Source organism: Leuresthes tenuis, unplaced genomic scaffold, assembly GCF_036924035.1.
Source record: "Leuresthes tenuis unplaced genomic scaffold, fLeuTen1.0.hap1 SCAF_15, whole genome shotgun sequence".
In the NCBI taxonomy this organism is placed as follows: Eukaryota; Metazoa; Chordata; class Actinopteri; order Atheriniformes; family Atherinopsidae; genus Leuresthes; species Leuresthes tenuis.
In genome coordinates, this window is record NW_027325369.1 from 6,398,053 (window position 1) to 6,413,875 (window position 15,823).

At 38.9% G+C, this 15,823-nt stretch overlaps 1 protein-coding gene across 2 annotated transcripts in view; it reads right to left on the minus strand.

Annotated features, from left to right (window-relative positions):
• sgpp1b (sphingosine-1-phosphate phosphatase 1b) overlaps positions 1 to 11,340 on the minus strand; it is a 29,942-nt gene extending 18,602 nt beyond the window's left edge. For both annotated transcript variants that reach the window (XR_011907705.1, XM_072365480.1), the window contains exons 1-2: positions 10,135 to 11,340; positions 1,147 to 1,236 (exon numbers count right to left, since the gene is read on the minus strand). Coding sequence is in view for 1 of the 2 variants with exons in the window: in XM_072365480.1 (XP_072221581.1) it covers positions 1,147 to 1,236; positions 10,135 to 11,007 (963 nt within the window). In the remaining variant the exon portion in view is untranslated. The remainder of the gene's footprint in view (positions 1 to 1,146; positions 1,237 to 10,134) is intronic.
• Between the last annotated feature and the right edge of the window lie 4,483 nt (positions 11,341 to 15,823).

Consider the following 15,823-nt stretch of genomic DNA (forward strand, 5'->3'; position numbering starts at 1 on the left):
TAGCATGTATTAAAAATGAGAATGCAACACTAACATTACATCTTGAAAGGTAAAGTAATGCTTATTTAGCATGAGGATCTGAAGGGGTTAACGCAGAAAAGCTATTGTTTGGAGGCTAAAGTTCAGATTACACCTCCTGCAGACAGTTTTCCTTTTACACAACCTTCCTATAAACAACAACATACAGCAAAGACATTTTAAAGTGCCCATGCATTCTATTTATTGTTCCTGCAATTGAACGTTTGAGTCTTGCTCTTGAGAATCACTTAAGTGCAGAGTTTATTATCAACCACTGAAGGAGTTTAACCTTTGCCTATCTGCACTAATGAACGACTCGGAATCACAAAACAAGTACACAAAAGCAGAATTCTGTTCCATCAATATACAACTTAGATAAGTGTGATGTTGCAACTTGAAGTCTCCAGTGTAGAGACACTGAGAACGGACCTTTAAATGAAACATGCCACTTCTGTGTGCAGCAGAAAACTGCTTTGTGTGGGATTATGACATTCTGAATGAAAAAGTTCTGACAGTAAGTCAACTTCTGTCAAAAAAAGGCATAGAATACACTTAATATAAAATATAAAAATTAGGTGTTAAATATATATCCCGCAGTTTCAAACTGTTTTTGCTGCAGAGCATTTTTGGAGCCTTTTCTTTGAGGTTGTATTGACATTTTGTCAGTATTTCTCCGTTTGTGCTTAAATACCAAAGACATTTACCATTGTAATGACAAAAATGTCAAGTCTATCTTTAGCTGCTTCAAGGCCTACTTGGAAAATAATTTGATGTGACTGTTGTGATTGTTATTATTTTTGGCAAACATCCATTGTCAACATGCAAGGATCTATCATTACAACATGCATCCAAGTAAAATGTATCATTCTAAATGAAAAGGCTAGTTTTGCTCAGACAAAACCATGTGTTGTGAATATGTGCAGGTTTTCTGAGTTTTAGTTACACAGGACCTTGTGTTTGTGACACCAAAACTTAAAATGGCCCAGTTCTGGAGTTATCGTGGCTGATGGTCAGACACTTTTTTTTCCTGCCAGTTGGGTATCATGTCTAAAAGTATATGATAGTGCTAAGCTTGCACTACATGTGGCCAGACTGGCATCATCTGCGAGAATGTAAGTGAACACTTACCAGAACTGAGTGCATTCCCATGTAGATTCGGCTGGAGCAGACCAGCAGACACCAGCAGAGAGCCAAGCTGAAACCCAGCATAGATGGGTACTGTGAAGGTGAAAGGAAATCAATTTCAACCAAAAGCATACAGCTGCAACGGCAGACGACCAAAACAGATAAATAAAACCAAACACATAGCAGCTAATGTTCTAAATTGAGTTGAAGTAGAAATAAAAATAAAAAACCTTCATAAATTCATGGATTCAAAAAATTAAAGCATTTAAAACAAATTTTCTATGGAAGAAAAATGCATTCATTAATACAGCTATACACATGTTGTAAAACTATCATAGAACAGAGGAGTCAACGAGGTAGGCCACATATAATCTATAAATGTTTGATCTACACCGAGTGCTCTATGTGGTGCATTATGAAACATGACACTGTCCTGGTTAATGAGTCTGCATCAAAGGGAATGTATCAAGTTCCTGCAAGTTCAGGTATCAAGTTTATGGTTCCAAGTAGACAATTCAGTGATAATAATGTTGCATTTACAAGCTGTTCAGTGGACAGCATGATGTAGTCCTTAATAAAAGGTTACACTAATCTAGAAGATATGATTATCTTCTAATGTGTGTGCACTCAAATGACCCTATAATTATTAAAGCAACACTGCTCCATCCCTACAGGATGCAGCAGAACAGGAGGAAGGAAAGTCCAGTTTTTAAATCCTCTTTTCACAAAAACAAATCAAGGCTCATCACATGACGCATGAATTATAGGGTCAAATGTAGATAACAGATGAAATGTACTCATTCAAACAAAAGTAAAAGTTTAGAACAAAAAAGATTTAAAAAAAAAAAAAAATGCAATTTGTCCCAATTTTAATTTAATAACAAACAAACTGAAAAGTCAGAGAATGGCCAGAAAAGACTGAGGCCGGGTTCATGCTCCAGCTTTAAGGTGACAAAGTCACATTCTTTTCTTGCTCATGTGACTCAGATTATTTGTTTTCCCGATATGTAAGCTGCTGAAAGCTGCAGGGAGTTTTACAGTTTTAATCTGGCTCACATGAATAACATTTCTTATAATCTGCTTCGGAGCCATGAACAACAGTCTCACAACATGGATCTGCTCTCGCTCCGTTTCTAAGATGAGTCACCCTGATAGTGACAGTGAGACCAAAAGAATAAGTAAAAAATAAACTGACAACAAAAGCGAGCTTTTCTGAGTGGCCCAGAGAATTCTTGGCTCTGACTACAGAAACGTCATGTGTAACTGGTTAGAAAGAAACTTCAACATTGGCTGTACTTTTAACAGTCAGAGTCCATCTGTAATATTAAGTCTATGCACACAACATGTGCTCACATACACTAAGAGCATAGCAAAGAGAAATTGTTGAAATAGTCAAAGGAACCTGTGACAAAGAGAAGGACCAAGGATGTGGAGTATTAAATAATCTGTAGTTTATTCCATATCTGGACAGTAAAATGACCCATCCAGTCACAGCAGTTATGACACAGTACAGATTACCTCTCTCAAACCAAACCTGAATTTTGAATCCCATGATACCTGCAGCCTCCAGCGCTTTACGCACCAGAGGAGTCATTTGATGATGCATGATGGAGGCATACTGAATGGAGATAAAGCATCGTTTATGGTGCACCTTCCCTCACACTGGTTTTCAGTGAATGCCTTCAACACCTGTCGGTTGCAAAAAGACTGAAGCTAAATGGCTTAAACAAGTTCTGAATATCTTAGAACTTAAAGTGTCATGTGACAAACTAAAATTTACAAAATGTGTTCATATTGACAACAGATGAGAGATTACGTTATCCCTCAGTCTAAATCTCTACATTTTACTTTTATGAGCTGCATTGTCCTTGTGATAAGTCTATCCTCCTTTAGTTAGATACATGTTCCCTAGTCTGCTAAAGAGCTCTTGTAATGATATGTTAGATGTTTTCCTGTAATCATCCGACTGCAAATGTACTCAAATGTAGAAACTGAAGAAAAGGGATAACGATGACATAATGCAGATGTAATTTAACCTGGTAAATAAAAAGAAAGAGGGTACTAGGAGAAGGCTAACATCGGTATTTCCATAACAGAAATTACATTTCTTTTTTGTTACACATCTAAAATTGACCTGTGATTACTCAAAGGAATTGTGTTGATTGCACCAATTATGACATATAAATGAAACCATGACATTAAAAGGTGTCAACGGGCCGTAACTTTTACTGGAACTGTTTCGTCAATTGGAAAAGACTGAGCAGTTTATCTCCAGGATAGGGTAAATCAATTAAAAATGTCCACTACAACAAGTGCAACACATTTAGAATTAAGATAGCCACTGACTCTAAATTGACCCTAAGAGTGAGTGTGAGTGTGGATGGTTGTTCCGTTCATCGCCGTGTGGCCCTGTGATGAACTAGCAAACTGTCCAGGGTGTACCCTGCCTCTCGCCCAATGGCAGCTGAGATAGGCTCCAGTCTCCCTGCAACCCTCAGTTATATTAAATAGGTATAGAAAATAGATGAATGGATGGACTAAGCCAACAGTGCAGTTTTAATTTTAGAACTGTACAAATTAACACCGGCTTTTGCTTTGTCAACACTTTATTTGGTCTTGTTTGAATAAAGTTTATTGAATTATTGATACACCAGGTGAGCTCGGCAGTTATGATTAGGTGAGCTCCATATGCTGGCAGTGTGAGTCCATATCTTCCTCTCAGACCAGACCGGTCTTTGTTTACATTAACATCTGAAAGTTCACCCTCTCTTTTTATATGATGCTGCCTGAGAAACAAAAGTTTAAATGTACAGTTTTAAGTCATGCAGGAAACTCTTAGGTGTTATGAAGCTGGTTCAAACACTGCTCAGGTTTTAAAATGCCTTTTTCAATGAAGCCTTATATCTGAATGAGTTAGAAAAATGTAGCATGAGTTAAGACTAAGTTTTTTGTGCAGTGTCTCCCCAGCTTCAAATCTTACCCTGCTGGCATGCTCTCCAAAAATGTTGTGTGGCCACTTATTGTCCAGTGTTCTCTCTCTCCATGCACAAGCAGAAAAAGCATCAACGCACCGGGTTTGCATGTTCATTCACTTCAGGGCTGTGACCACAGTTGTCCTGCCACAGCCTCATCATGGAATGCTTTGTGAATATGGTGTGCTTTTGTTTCGCTCGTGGTTCTTCGAATTATGTTACCCTCAGTATATGGCTTACTCCCTCGAGATATATAATGACAATACATACGTGTCTACAATAACACCAAGGAGGTGTTATGTTTGACTTTCACCACTGCCACGGTGTAAACTTGACTGCTTTGAGGTTACAAACAAAATAAAGCTTAAGTTAATGAGACATTATTTAAAAATACAACAACAGACTGCACTTGTCATACTCTCAAAGAAGTCCATTGTAACAAAAAGGTAAAGAATACAGTCGTCTCTGGATTGAGAGGTCACATTTGTTTCAGGTCTGTGGGTTTAATTTGACCTTATTTAAGTTAACCTGCGCTTAACTGTAAGGATGAATGTCCTCAGTTATATCGATAATGTAATTTTGTCAATTTGTGTTGCATACAAGAACACAGCAGTGTTTACATCCATCCACAACAGATTTGTCCAAAAAGTAGACATTTTTACACCAAATAAAGTCATTATTAATTCAATATGTACGTGAGGGACTGGCAACACTGACGCAATGTATGGAATATCTATTACATAATCTGCAAAGCTTTGAGTCTCCCAACGGCACCAAGTAAATTGCAGATGGACAGTAATGAGCAGACAATTTGGTCTCATAAGGAATATAAAAACTGTAAGACATAGCGATGTCTAACATACTCTTAGGGGAGGAGTTATAAAAAGCTGATAAACTCATTCATGCTAGCAGGAAAAGCAGCAGTGTTCCCACCTAATGTTCCTTCTCGAAGGAGGAAGTCTCACACAAAGCCTGTTTACGACACTGTTTTTGTTCTAGATTGGCTGGAAAACATAATATCACACACAGTGCTAAGAATGCATGCACCAACTTTTATCTCCCTCGTTATCTCTTCATCTTGTACCTCTCTCCATAACCCTTAGCTCCTGTTGCCAGATCCTCTCAAGCTATTTTAACACCACCCCTCCTTTCTTCCCTCTTTTCACTTTTCTGTCGAAATCTACCCTCCTTCACCCTAAACGTTTCCGTATTTTGTCCCCGTTTTTCCTGACTAATCATACTCGGCTTTACATACTTCCTCCCCTTTTGTCTTCTCAAACTGCTCTTTTCTCTCCGGTCTCTTGTTTATTGGCTCATTTTGTTCTAACCAGTATCATCCATAGAGCAACATCTGGCTCGTGTTACTGGGAACTGTAAAAGGGTGTAGGGATGGAAGGAGGACAGTCTCACTGAAGCCCGTATAAATCCAAACATTCCTGCCTTGCTCAGACAAGTCAGCTGGAGTTAAAGTCAGCAGGAAGCCTCACAAAGCAGCAGTAGCAAAGTACAATGGGAGGTAAAGTACAAACCCTTCCTTTTTCTTGTATACACTTGACATCCTCCTTGGCTGCCAAAGTGGAACAGTACTCTCAAGTTTACTTCGAGTCCTGTGATTCCACTCCACCTTTTTTCACATAAAAAAAAAATACAATAAATGCAATGAGTCTTCCAAACGGCATCCATTTTCCATACCCACTTAATTCTATTCAAGCCTATCCCAGATAAGTGAGACAAACAGCCATGCATGCACACTCCTAAGGTCAATCACTAAACAACCTAACATGCAAGTTTTTGGACCGTGGGAGGAAGCTGGAATGCCCAGATAGAACCCACTAATGCAGAATTCATGCAAACTCCACACAGAAAAGCCCAGCCGAGATTCCAAACTGGGAACTTTCTTTCTGGGTGGCGACAGTAACAACCACAACGTCACTGTGCAGCCCATCTCAACACTATAACATGCTAAATAAATGTAAAAACACATTATTCTGTCATCAATTTATGACTACAACTTGATAACAAAAAGATACAGTCTATATAAACCCGAATGGCAAAAACGATATGTGATCATGATCGAAACTGTGACAAGGTGTGTAAATTCTAAAGTTCTCACAAGCACTAGTATCTGAAAAATGTCTATACAATATTTTACTATTCATAAAGACAAAAAAATAGATCAGTTCATCACATTCAGACTGCATTTTTACAGTCTGATACATTACAGTTCTTTATGAGTCACATATTAAACCAAGAAAACTAAAAAGTTACAGTGAGTCCGATCTAGGGCTGGGTACCGAATTTTTTCTGGAAGAAAACTGCTTGGATTGGAAAAATACTGAGATGAAAACTAAAACTGAAGATTTGTACTGTTATGTGTAATGTAATTTCCTTTTTGTTAGAATTGATATTATAAAATTGGTATCGAGAAAAAGTATCACTCAGGAACCGGCATTGAAGTGAAGGTATCGGCATTGGTATCGAAAAATTTTGATTGATACCCAGCCCTAGTCAGATCAAACGGCATAAATTTTGTTTGCTGTGTACTTTTAAAAAATGTATTCACTCTTTATTTGAGCTATTTTGAAAAAAAAAAGGTTATTTTTTATAGTATTTTTTAAGTTAAATTACAATGACTTTTTTTTCCTTTGTTGGTTTTGCTCAGCAAGAACTAAAGAGATTTTAGTTTACTCTTCATTGATGACATTTTAAAAAATAACAAGGGAGTTAATTGCATGTCAACAAGTTAGCAGGTTTATTCAGACTTGTAAAAGATCAACAGGAAAAATGAGAGAATCAACCAGACAATTACATTAGTTATTATTGGCCTCTCACAGATATAACAGCCTATATATATATATATATATATTCACAAATATGTGCCGATTACCCCAACAAGATAGCATCACTGTAGTGATCTTATTGTCAGGGCTCTATAGTACCAGTCAAAAATGTAGGCACAACTTTTCATTCAAAATGAATGCAAAGATGTCACTACATATATGCCTACCCAAATAGTATCCCATATAAATAGCTGTGATGAATAATAGCAATGATAGTAGTATTTACTATGTACACTAATAAGCCACAAGATTAAAACCACTGACGGGTAAAAGGAGTAACACCCCTCTTCTTATTACAATACAGTGTTTCAATGGGAAAACATCTCAAGGATGTTACTCTGACATTTGCCACCAACCTAAACATTTCTGCAAAACCAGTCCCAATCCACACATACAGCAGCAGCTGTCTCCTACAGTGGCAGCTTCAGTGAGCCCAACTAAAACTGCTCAGGAGGGACTCAAAGAACACAAGCACGAGTGTGAGGTGACAGATAAAAAAATCTGATGGAGTCTGTGCACCCCACAACTCACAGGTTGAACCGCTAACGTCCCAGCGCAACACATTTCAGGACACTCCCGTTCTTTGTCCACTCTCTGAAAGCTCAGTGCTCTTTCAGCAAAATGAGATGGACATTCTCAATAGTAGACAGGTGGTCATAATGTTATGGGTGATCAGTGTATACTGGAATATGCATCATTGCTTTTTCTTCATGTCATATGAGAAAATAGTTTTAAAATTGCAACTAATGAAGTTACTTCATGACATTTGTCTTGTAAATTGATCAAATATATATGCAACCATCGTGCTCTGTATGACTAACTCCGCAATGCAGCAATTGTGGTGGTTTCAGAAAACCAGAAACAGCCGCGAAGTCACAAAGACTGACTTTTTAAGATTAATCAGCTGTAAAACAATAAGTTTAATCTCTTTCTTGTAACTGAATCGCTGACATAATTAACTGTTTCAGGCCTATTTGAACTTGACCTTCATGTAACGTTTTATAAAACAAAACGGCTCTGATAACTAGTCCATTCCTCAGTTTCTGTAAAAATCAAATGGAGTCTCTCCAGTTTTTTTACCTCAATAGAAGTGCAAAAAACAGATTGCGTCTTGCTTTCTTCTGACTGTACACAATGCGGTGTTGTTCCTCCAGAGTGAATTGAAGGACATGAAAAGAAGCACAACAGAGAATGGCCTGTTGCAAAATTCCTGTAAGAACGTTACTACAAGAGCATGCAAACCACGCCGCGGCCAGGATTGAACCAGCAACTTTCTTCCTCTGTGGCGAAAGTCCTAACCATAACCACCACGGAGCAAGACAAAAATCATTACAAATTCTATTTAATTAAAACATTTGGACCTGTCATACATATACGGTAATATCATATAGTTTCACTCTGCTAGATAGTGACTAGTAAGCAGAGGAAAAAAATAAAAACCTCTATCAATTCTTGTATCATTTTTTATGAAATGATTCGGATTATTTTCTTATTTTTGTATAAAGACAAAGAGACAAAGCTGCAACAATTTCCTTATAAGTCACTATTGGTCTGCAAAAGCTGTTGGTTTGCATTTGATTTCCAGTTTATTACGAGGGGTAGGTGATTTAGCCCAAAAACAAATTCATCCTCTATTCTTTAAGGTTGAATGTAAAATTCAAAAACTGAACAATTTTTAGCACACTTATTCAAACTCATGTCATTTCCTGATTATTTCTTGTTTAAATATCAGAATGTGTTCAAAGCCAGCTGACGATTCCCACACACGTGTAACCACACTGCGAGCCACTCAGGCACACTTGCAAACTTCTTCACATATTTGTTCTGTAATTGCATTTTCCAAAACTGGAAAAATATTAAAAAGAAATTATCTTATATCTGCACGTAACACACTAATTAAGTCCCTTTATATCTCATAAGCACAAGCTAACAGTGGCCCTTCCTCTCTTAATGCACAGAAAACAGATCAATCTGTGATCATGTATGAGGGATGGCACATTGAATTAGACCAACTAAGCATTTTTGACAATAGAATTTAGAGGCTTTTCAGTCACTTTAGGCGCGTTTTCTCAACAAAGCACATGCAAAATGTCTGTCAACATATAGAAGAACCAACTTCTATGCTCTGTGGCAGGTAGCCTTCCGCACTGGCCCTCCCCACCACACGCCCAAAAGAGAAAGAACACTCTGGTTTTCATCACTGTGGAAATCCCAATATGGAATCCACTTCAGGTTTAGGAAGGAAGCGTGAAGGCTTCTTGAATGTGTTTGCATTTAAATTCATGCACAATGTCACATTTTTGGGGGCCTAACATGTTCGAAAAGTCATGAATTTTGATATTTTTCAAGTCTCGTGCCTCAATGGAACAAAACACCTAAAGAGTGTGACCTGCTGCGGCAGCACAAAACTGAAGCTCGCCAAAGTTCCAACTATCCATCACATAAGACTGTGAGATTGCCCACTGCCATTGCATTACTTTTACTTTTTAATCACCTAAAACTTTCTCTTTCCTCTATATTGTTTGTTGAAAGTTTCCTGAAAAAGGAAAGAAAATATTCACTCATAGTAGTGTTAAGTGTCCATCCATCATAGCTTGAGTTAACACTGTGGTGGCCCTAATCTATTCCTGCAAATGTTACAGCAAATGTTTACGAGGCATCATTTATGGGATATGTATGACAAAAAAAAAAAAAAACACTTAAATAAAATCAATCAATTGTGATCAACAAGTTTTACAATTTCCTTCAGTTTTATGCCACAACAAAAAAAGAATATTTTCAAAGCCTAATATATTCTTTCAGTCAGTGTAACAACATATTCAACATCTCTGGAGATTAAAATGTACCCAAACAACGTTTTTTAGAGTATAATATGTTGTCTTTTTCAGGAAATATTATAAGCTTTTGAGAAATTACAGACCTATAAACTGAAGTGCAACCAGATTCTAATAATCTATTTTACTTTTTTTGTATTTTGTTGAATGAAGTTCGGTTTCACTTTCCCTGTGTTCAAAAGAGGGTTAAAAGAGGGTTAAACTGGAGAGCTGGACAAAACTGCAAACGTGCAAGATGCCAAAGGCAACCTCTTGTGCACTTCGTGTCAATCAGGAGGAAGTATATCCTGTTCACTTCTGCTAATTCTCAACAGCGTGACAGCGAGTGGATGTGTTTGTGTTTACCTCCCAGCGACCGAAGGTCAAGAGGAATAGGGAGAAGGGAATGGCTGTCCCCGACATGGCGTGTGTGGACGGCATGCTGTACTCAGAGTTGTAAAACATCTCCACTTTGACCACAGGTGGGGAAGCGGGCCGGGACCAGCCGATCACATCCTTAGTGCACTGTCCCAAATACATCACCCAAACCCATACCATGATCAACCGCCTGCTAACGAAAGCGTCAACATTCCACATGATGAAGGGGAAGAAGATGATGTAGAAGAGCTCGTTACCCAACTCGGTTCCGAAAGTGAACATGTAATACAAGAATCGGTTCTCTATCACAAACTCCTGTCCGGCGTCGCCGGTTAGAGAATTTTTGCGGAGAGGTTTCACCACTTTGCAGCCGTTCTTCGGCTCCGTGTCCTCTGACTCTGTTGGGCTCGACAAGTCCGACCCGGCCACGCCATGACCGCCCTGAGCTTTGGCAGGAGTCGCACTAGAGCTGCCGTCCACACCAACAGTTTCTCCGCCTGCGGCCGCCACGGACACCGCTGCTCCATTCTGGGAAAGGTTCTCACTTTCATGTTTGATGTTTTTCGTTACGTCTAGATCCGTAATCCTTCTTCGAATTTCAAATGCCACCGTCTGTACATTCTCCCCTTCCCCAGCTCCCATAACAGCGACATTTTCCCTCTGAGTTTCCCCGGTGACATGATGATTGCAAGCCCCGTTGTTCTGCGAGTGAGACCGTTCCGCTGCCTTGGTACTTTTGGAGCTTGAACTGCCAGCAGAGATAGTTCTCAAAAACGTCCCCCGTACCCCGCAAATATGCTGAAAGCGGGCAACCAGGTGAGGGTCTTGAAGATAGCGGAACTGCTCCTTAATTTTCTCCATGTTTAGACGGATTGAATGACTCGCAGGTAGCCCCGGACTCTCTCGCTTCTCTCCCAGCTGTAGACGCTAGCTCCTCCGCTAACGTTCGTTGGCTAACACATGCATCCTTGCAGAGTGGCGCTCAGAGATGAACCCCGAAGCGTTTGTAATTAAGCAAGTTTTGATGGCGATTTGTGCTATTTTGAAAACTGCAAACACACTTTTCAGTTAAACCGTAACGAACAGACCGAACTGGAATATTCTTGCTCAATTTAAGTCTGATGACGCTCGCAGTCCCGCTATCAACAATTGCACTGACAGGAGTAGTAAAGGGCATGAGCGTTCGCTGTTGCCTTCTCGTTCTGTCGGAAATTTTGGAGTTCTTCTTCTTCTTTACTTATGGCGGTTGACAACCCGTTTACAATGTTATTATCGCCACCAATCGAGGACGGTGTGGAGTTGGGTTATTGTGCAAAAAAAACAAAAACATCAAAATTATCCACCCAAATCAGTCTCTAAAAGGAATACAATTATTTTATAACTAATATTTATGCTTTTTGTCTCTTTGTTTTGTTTATTTCCTACAGTGAAATCCCTCAAACTTCAATTGCAATTGGTTGCTTTTCTACTTTGTATAATGAATGGTTAAGACGTGTCTTAGGTGAAAATATTTTATTTATCTCTTCTCTTTTTAATAACCCACAGCAAACTATTAGGATTTTTATCAGAACTCCATATTGTCCCTTCTGCCTTCTGGTAAACAATTCAACAATGTGTGCAACAGCATCTGACCCTAACCCAGAGTTAAACAATTTTGACCCAACTGCTTAGATGCTGCGAAACCAGCTTGGTTTTCAAGATGAAAGTGACTTCATTATTCAGATTTATTTATTTTACATTTAGGCTGGGCTATTATAAACAGGCATATAGGATCACTTACTCAACTGCACACATATAAACAGATAAAACACAATGAATAACAGTTAAATGGTACCGATTCAGGCTGACCGGACTTTCACGACAGTGGTCGCCGTGACAACGGGGCAAACAGCAACATTATTGTTCCTTCGCTAAGCTCCTCCCACAAACGGTTTCTGTCCAATCCTACGTTAGCAACCGTAACTATGCACAAGAGACCAGTCTGGCTTTCGGTAGAAAGCAATATGTCGAAGCGGTATGCATACGGGACTTAAAAGTCCGATATCCAAGAAGTTTGGAGGGTGGTGTAGAATTCTTTGCCTCCCTCAAGCCCAAAACGCACCATGAAAGATGCCGGGTGTGGATGAAGCAGTGTGGAAGACCACACGAACAGCTCCAAAATCAATAAGAGCGCCTACGTTTGTTCTAAGGTAAAGTGCTAGCTAACGTTAGCTAACAATAGCTTTGTGTGATAACGTTAACAAACACATCTCTGTTAAACCTTAAGCCACTGTGTAATATTTAAGCAAAATAAATACTAACAGATAGAGACAAATTCTGACATACTGATATCTATATCAGCCTCACTATATGTGAGCAATAGCCTGGCGCGCTGTAAACAAATACAAGATAGTTTATTTTAGCAAGAAATTAGTGAAAACAGTGAAAGCTAACATAACATATAGTTTAAATTTAGAAAGTATATATCGAGTTACCCTCCTGTACAAGAACATTGTTGTTCTTGTATGTGCTGGTTTTTTATTCGAAGTGTCAACAAATGTGGTGCCTGGCGCTCATATTAAGAACGGTGTACTTTTCCCTCTGTTTTGAATTCCTCTTCATTTGAACTTCGCCAACATTTAATCTGGCGAACGTATCTTTTAAACGCATTTTGGAGACATTTGTCTGCTTCTCTGTGACACCTTTGAAAACTTTCAGATAATTTCAGATAATTCCTGAGGAATAAGATTTAACGGTAAAAATCCGATGTTTCTCGCTCGAGGGAGAGCTATCGGGGAAAGCTTGACTGGCTTAGCAACAGTAACCAAGGGGGGCGGAGGTTACCGAAACGTAATTTTCCATAACGACCAGCTCAATTTTTTCAGCACCCCCTGCTCAAAATGACTTCCAGCGGCCCTGGTGTGATGTCACTTTTTTTACGATAAGTGTGCAATAACTCTCCATCTTTGTACACATTCTGCTTTTTAGATACAGCTCTTCCAATTTTTTTATTCATCCAATTATTGAAAGCTTCATCTCCATTTACTTCTATTTCTTTTGTCTCTGTTTTTAAATTAGTCATACCGCTTTGTGCTTTGTGCTGAATGACAATAAAATTTATCTTGAATCTAAATAGCATGGCATACATCATTGTTAAAGTCTGTTCTAAATTATCTAGAACATCTCATAAGCTCTAAAAGGCTGAAAATAGCAGTTTAATTTCTGCCCACTGCCAATAATATTACCAACAATGGCTTAAATATGCTGAAAAACGGTCTGATATCCCTGCCTTGATGTATTTTTCACTTGAGATACAAACTGCTGCATCTGTGCACCTGTATCGGAATCTTAAAAGCCATCTGTGACGATGAACTGATTCTGAGAATACTCTGCACCATATTCAAAGTTGGTTTGACATTTTCTTTAATTCATGTTGTATACTGAAGTCTACATTTGGCAAGGGATTATAAAAGGAAGGAATACAGGAAATTGAATCTGTGGGGCTCAATCCAGTATTGTCTGCTTTTGCCTCACCAATCTAATGACAACTCATGAAATGTATTTTGTTATGCTCCCAACTGTCTGTGAGAGCAGCCATTGCTGAGTGTGTCTCACAACTCTCTTGGCAGTTAAACCGGTATTACAGCATTGTGGATTGTAATTTGTAGTTACTATTATTTTCCTTTACACGAGAGCTTACTTTCTCTTTTATTGCCATCACATCTGCAGTATAAACTCATAATTTAATTGAAATTCTGTTGGCTAAATAACATTGGGAAAAAAAAACTCCTTACAGGATCACCAAAATCCTTTGAAACACCAATATATATCTACAAGTAATTATAAAAATGATTATTTTGCACAGTCTTGTCAATTGTCAATCAATATCAAACCAATCTTGTTTTAGCTCATTTAAATGAACATTTTAGCCTGGGTGGACTTTAATTAGATCTTTAATTATATGTTCATCTGAATTGAAATTTATTTTACAACCAATCCAATTTCCTTAAATCCACTGATTTCCCAATAATGATCAAGGATGCTATTTTTAGTGTGTGTGTGTGTGTTACCACACTACCAGTATGGCATTACTTGTTTCAACTGGTTTGATGTCTGGACTTTGAATTTGCCCTTGATACCATTCTGTTGTAGATTTTCTGGGGTACTTGGGAATATTTTACTGTTGCATGACTGATTTTCAGCTAAGCTTTAGCAGTCAGACAGATTTGGTTCTAGAATACTTTGATTTTCCCGTCAACCATTCCAAACAAGCCATTATTGATCACTATTTGTCATTAACTTTGACTCTGTAGGGTCAGAGATGTAGCTTTTGAGTTGCTTGCAATTTCTCTGAGGATTTACACAATCAGATAGGAGCAAACTTGCGGGGATGTCTACTTCTGGAAACATCCCAAATTACTTGACTGGCAGCAAAAAGGTTTTTTGATGATGCCGATCCTGTTTGGCATTGTGTTGACGCACAACTGAACAAACAAGTGACCACAACAAGTTGCCAAAACATCTATTTCTATAGAGGTGGTTACACTTGCTGATGATCAGTTAATCAGTGCTTGATAAGCAGCAGCTGACTGTTGCTCAGTTTTTTTCTGTATACTTAATTTTTCACACACTGCTTCTCCATTTTAACTTTTTTTTCTGGTAAATAAATGCTGAAACACAGTAATATATCACATGGTGTTGTTTACCTGAGGTTGTATTTCCCTAAAATCTATTTCTTAATATCTGGTAAGGACCTGGGGCCTCATGTACAAAGGGTACGTAAGCACAAAAAAGTGGCGTACACACTTTTTCACGTCAACGATCAGATGTATCAAGATGTATCACGCAAATTTCAGGGCTGTCGTACGCACTTTTCTACAGCTGTTGTTTCTTTGGCGACACTTAGAGGTGATGTTGGGAAACTTTTATAATCAATAAATTTAAACACAATTTGTCCTCAGAATGAGCGATGTGCACATCTGAGACACGTGAACAATTATCAATGATAAACAATTAACACATCCATGTGTCTGCAATTACAGTTAGAGTGGATATAAAAGCATGCGCAAAGTGGTGCAATGCATACTATTAAAAACAATGGCTGCTTTAGCGGTGTTGGAAGACATAGCAAATGGTGCAATAAGGAGAGAGCGTGTATTTAGAGACAGGCATGATTTGTCGGAACAATAGGACAAGTGGCTCATCAGCCGCTTTAGGTTCCCGAGGGCAATCCTCTTGGCGCTATGCGCAGAGCTGCGGCCGGCGTTGGAGCGCAACACAGCGAGGAGCCATGCGCTGCCTGTTCCCATACAGGTGATGACCACGTTGGGGTTCCTGGCAACCGGGGCATTTCAAAGGGACTGTGCCAGTCGACCCTGAGCCGAGCCATGCCAGCCGTGTGGGACGGGATTATCCGCATCTCAGCCAGGTATATCAAATTCTCATACAATGCAGCTGAACAGGCCAACATTAAAGCGCAATTTGCAGCGACAACCGGTTTTCCTAATGTAGTCGGAGCTATCGACTGCACACACATTGCTATAAAAGCGCCATCACAGGATGAATGTGTGTATGTCAACAGGAAGCAATTCCATTCCATCAATGTACAGATCATTTGTGATGCGCAAATGCACTTAACTAACATTGTGGCGAGGTGGCCTGGTTCAACGCACGACTCATACATTCTGAGTAACAGCAT